The 1,635-nt window shown below is 39.8% G+C and overlaps 1 protein-coding gene across 1 annotated transcript; it reads right to left on the reverse strand.

Annotated features, from left to right (window-relative positions):
* Positions 1 to 355: 355 nt before the first annotated feature.
* Positions 356 to 1,321, reverse strand: LOC141107186 (olfactory receptor 8B8-like). The gene has a single exon (XM_073597925.1). The coding sequence runs from the start codon at positions 1,316 to 1,318 to the stop codon at positions 356 to 358; it is 963 nt and encodes a 320-aa protein (XP_073454026.1). The 5' UTR covers positions 1,319 to 1,321.
* Between the last annotated feature and the right edge of the window lie 314 nt (positions 1,322 to 1,635).

The raw sequence follows: 1,635 nt of genomic DNA on the forward strand, positions 1-1,635 counted from the left end.
GGAGGGTCCGGGACACCTGGGGAGGACTGTGGAGAGGAATCGAGGGCTTCTCCAAAGAGATCTGGGGTGGATGCAAGCAAGATATAGTGTGTAGCTGTGCTGCAGCGGCCATCTTGGCCGAAACAGGTAGTGACACTCATCTTCGGTGGCGCTTGCTTCTTTCGGTTGCCCATCCACCAGAAATAAATTCCTCACAATGGAGCTGGGACTCTCTGCATCAGGGTGAGCTGTGTGGTTGTTCAAATCGGCCAATTTCAGCCGAGGATGGCACAGGATTGCTGCAGGAGAGACCGGAGCTGCACTGAGAAGCGTCCACTCACATGCTCCGCTAGGCCACGCCCTAGGAGTTTGTAGCTTAGTTTTGCCTAGTGCATCTTTTATCCTTGGTCTGTGTGCCACACCTAAACTTTCTAAAAGCTGATTTCACATCTTTATTTTTCAAGCTGTAAATCATAGGATTCAGTATGGGCACCGCAACTGTGTTAAATAAAGAGAAAAATTTATTAGACTCCAAAGTGTCTACAGAAACTGGCCTTAAGTATTGGCAGATGAGAGTAGTGTAGATAAGGATGACAACTGTGAGGTGGGAGGAGCAAGTGTAAAAGGCTTTACATCTGCCAATGTTAGTACGGATCTTCATTATGGAAACAATAATAAAAACATAAGAAATGAAGGTCAGAAGAAATGGGATTACAGCCACAACAAGAAGTCCCATAATGAGAATGTAAACCTCCAAAAATGAAGTATCATTGCAGGATATCTTCATCAGAGGCACAATATCACAGTAGAAGTGATTGATTTTATTTGATCGAAAGCATGTTAGCCTGGTTAGTTCTATAAATGTTTCCACACTTATCAAAAATCCCCAAATCCAGCATACAATAGTTAGAAGGGCACACATTCCATGGTTCATAATCACATTGTAACGCAAAGGGTTGCATACAGCTACATAGCGATCATAACTCATTGCAGTCAAAATCACCAACTCATCACAAGTTAAGGATAGAAAAACGTATATTTGTGCTAAACAGACTGTAAGAGAAATTGTTTTATCTCCTGATACAAAAGAAAAAAGTACTTTATGAATGGTGACTGTCGAACAACTAATGTCCAAGATGGAAAGGTTGCCCAAAAAGAAGTACATGGGAGTGTGGAGATGGCGGTCCAGGCAAATCAGTAGAAGAATGGCTATATTACCTCCAAGAGTAATGAAATACATAAATAGAACTAAAAAGAATATTGGAAACTGCAACGCTGGGAGGTCTGAGATGCCAACAATAATAAAAAAGGTTGTCAGGGTCCCATTTCTCTGATCCATTAGAACTATTAATTGAAAACTGCAATACTGATTATTTATTTATATATGTATTTATTTTATACATTCCAATAGTTTTGATTCTTTGGTAACAATAAAGACATAGTGACAATAAGGTACTTACACTGTTGTATAAGCTACATTAAGAAAAATTGTCAAGATAATACTGTATTTGTTACAAATATCAACTGTCATTAACAGCAACAAATATTCTTATCCAAAGGGATGCAAGTTGTAACGTCCCAAACAGTGTTTCCGTACCAGAATACAGGATCATGACTTACACGACTGATGTCACAGGCCACATACACCCAAAATTA

The sequence above is a fragment of the Aquarana catesbeiana genome, linkage group LG09 (assembly GCF_042186555.1).
Source record: "Aquarana catesbeiana isolate 2022-GZ linkage group LG09, ASM4218655v1, whole genome shotgun sequence".
Lineage (NCBI taxonomy): Eukaryota > Metazoa > Chordata > Amphibia > Anura > Ranidae > Aquarana > Aquarana catesbeiana.

Excerpts from the sequence above, each read along its gene's own strand:
- LOC141107186 (XM_073597925.1), bottom strand. The coding sequence starts at position 1,318 with ATGGATCAGAGAAATGGGACCCTGACAACCTTTTTTATTATTGTTGGC.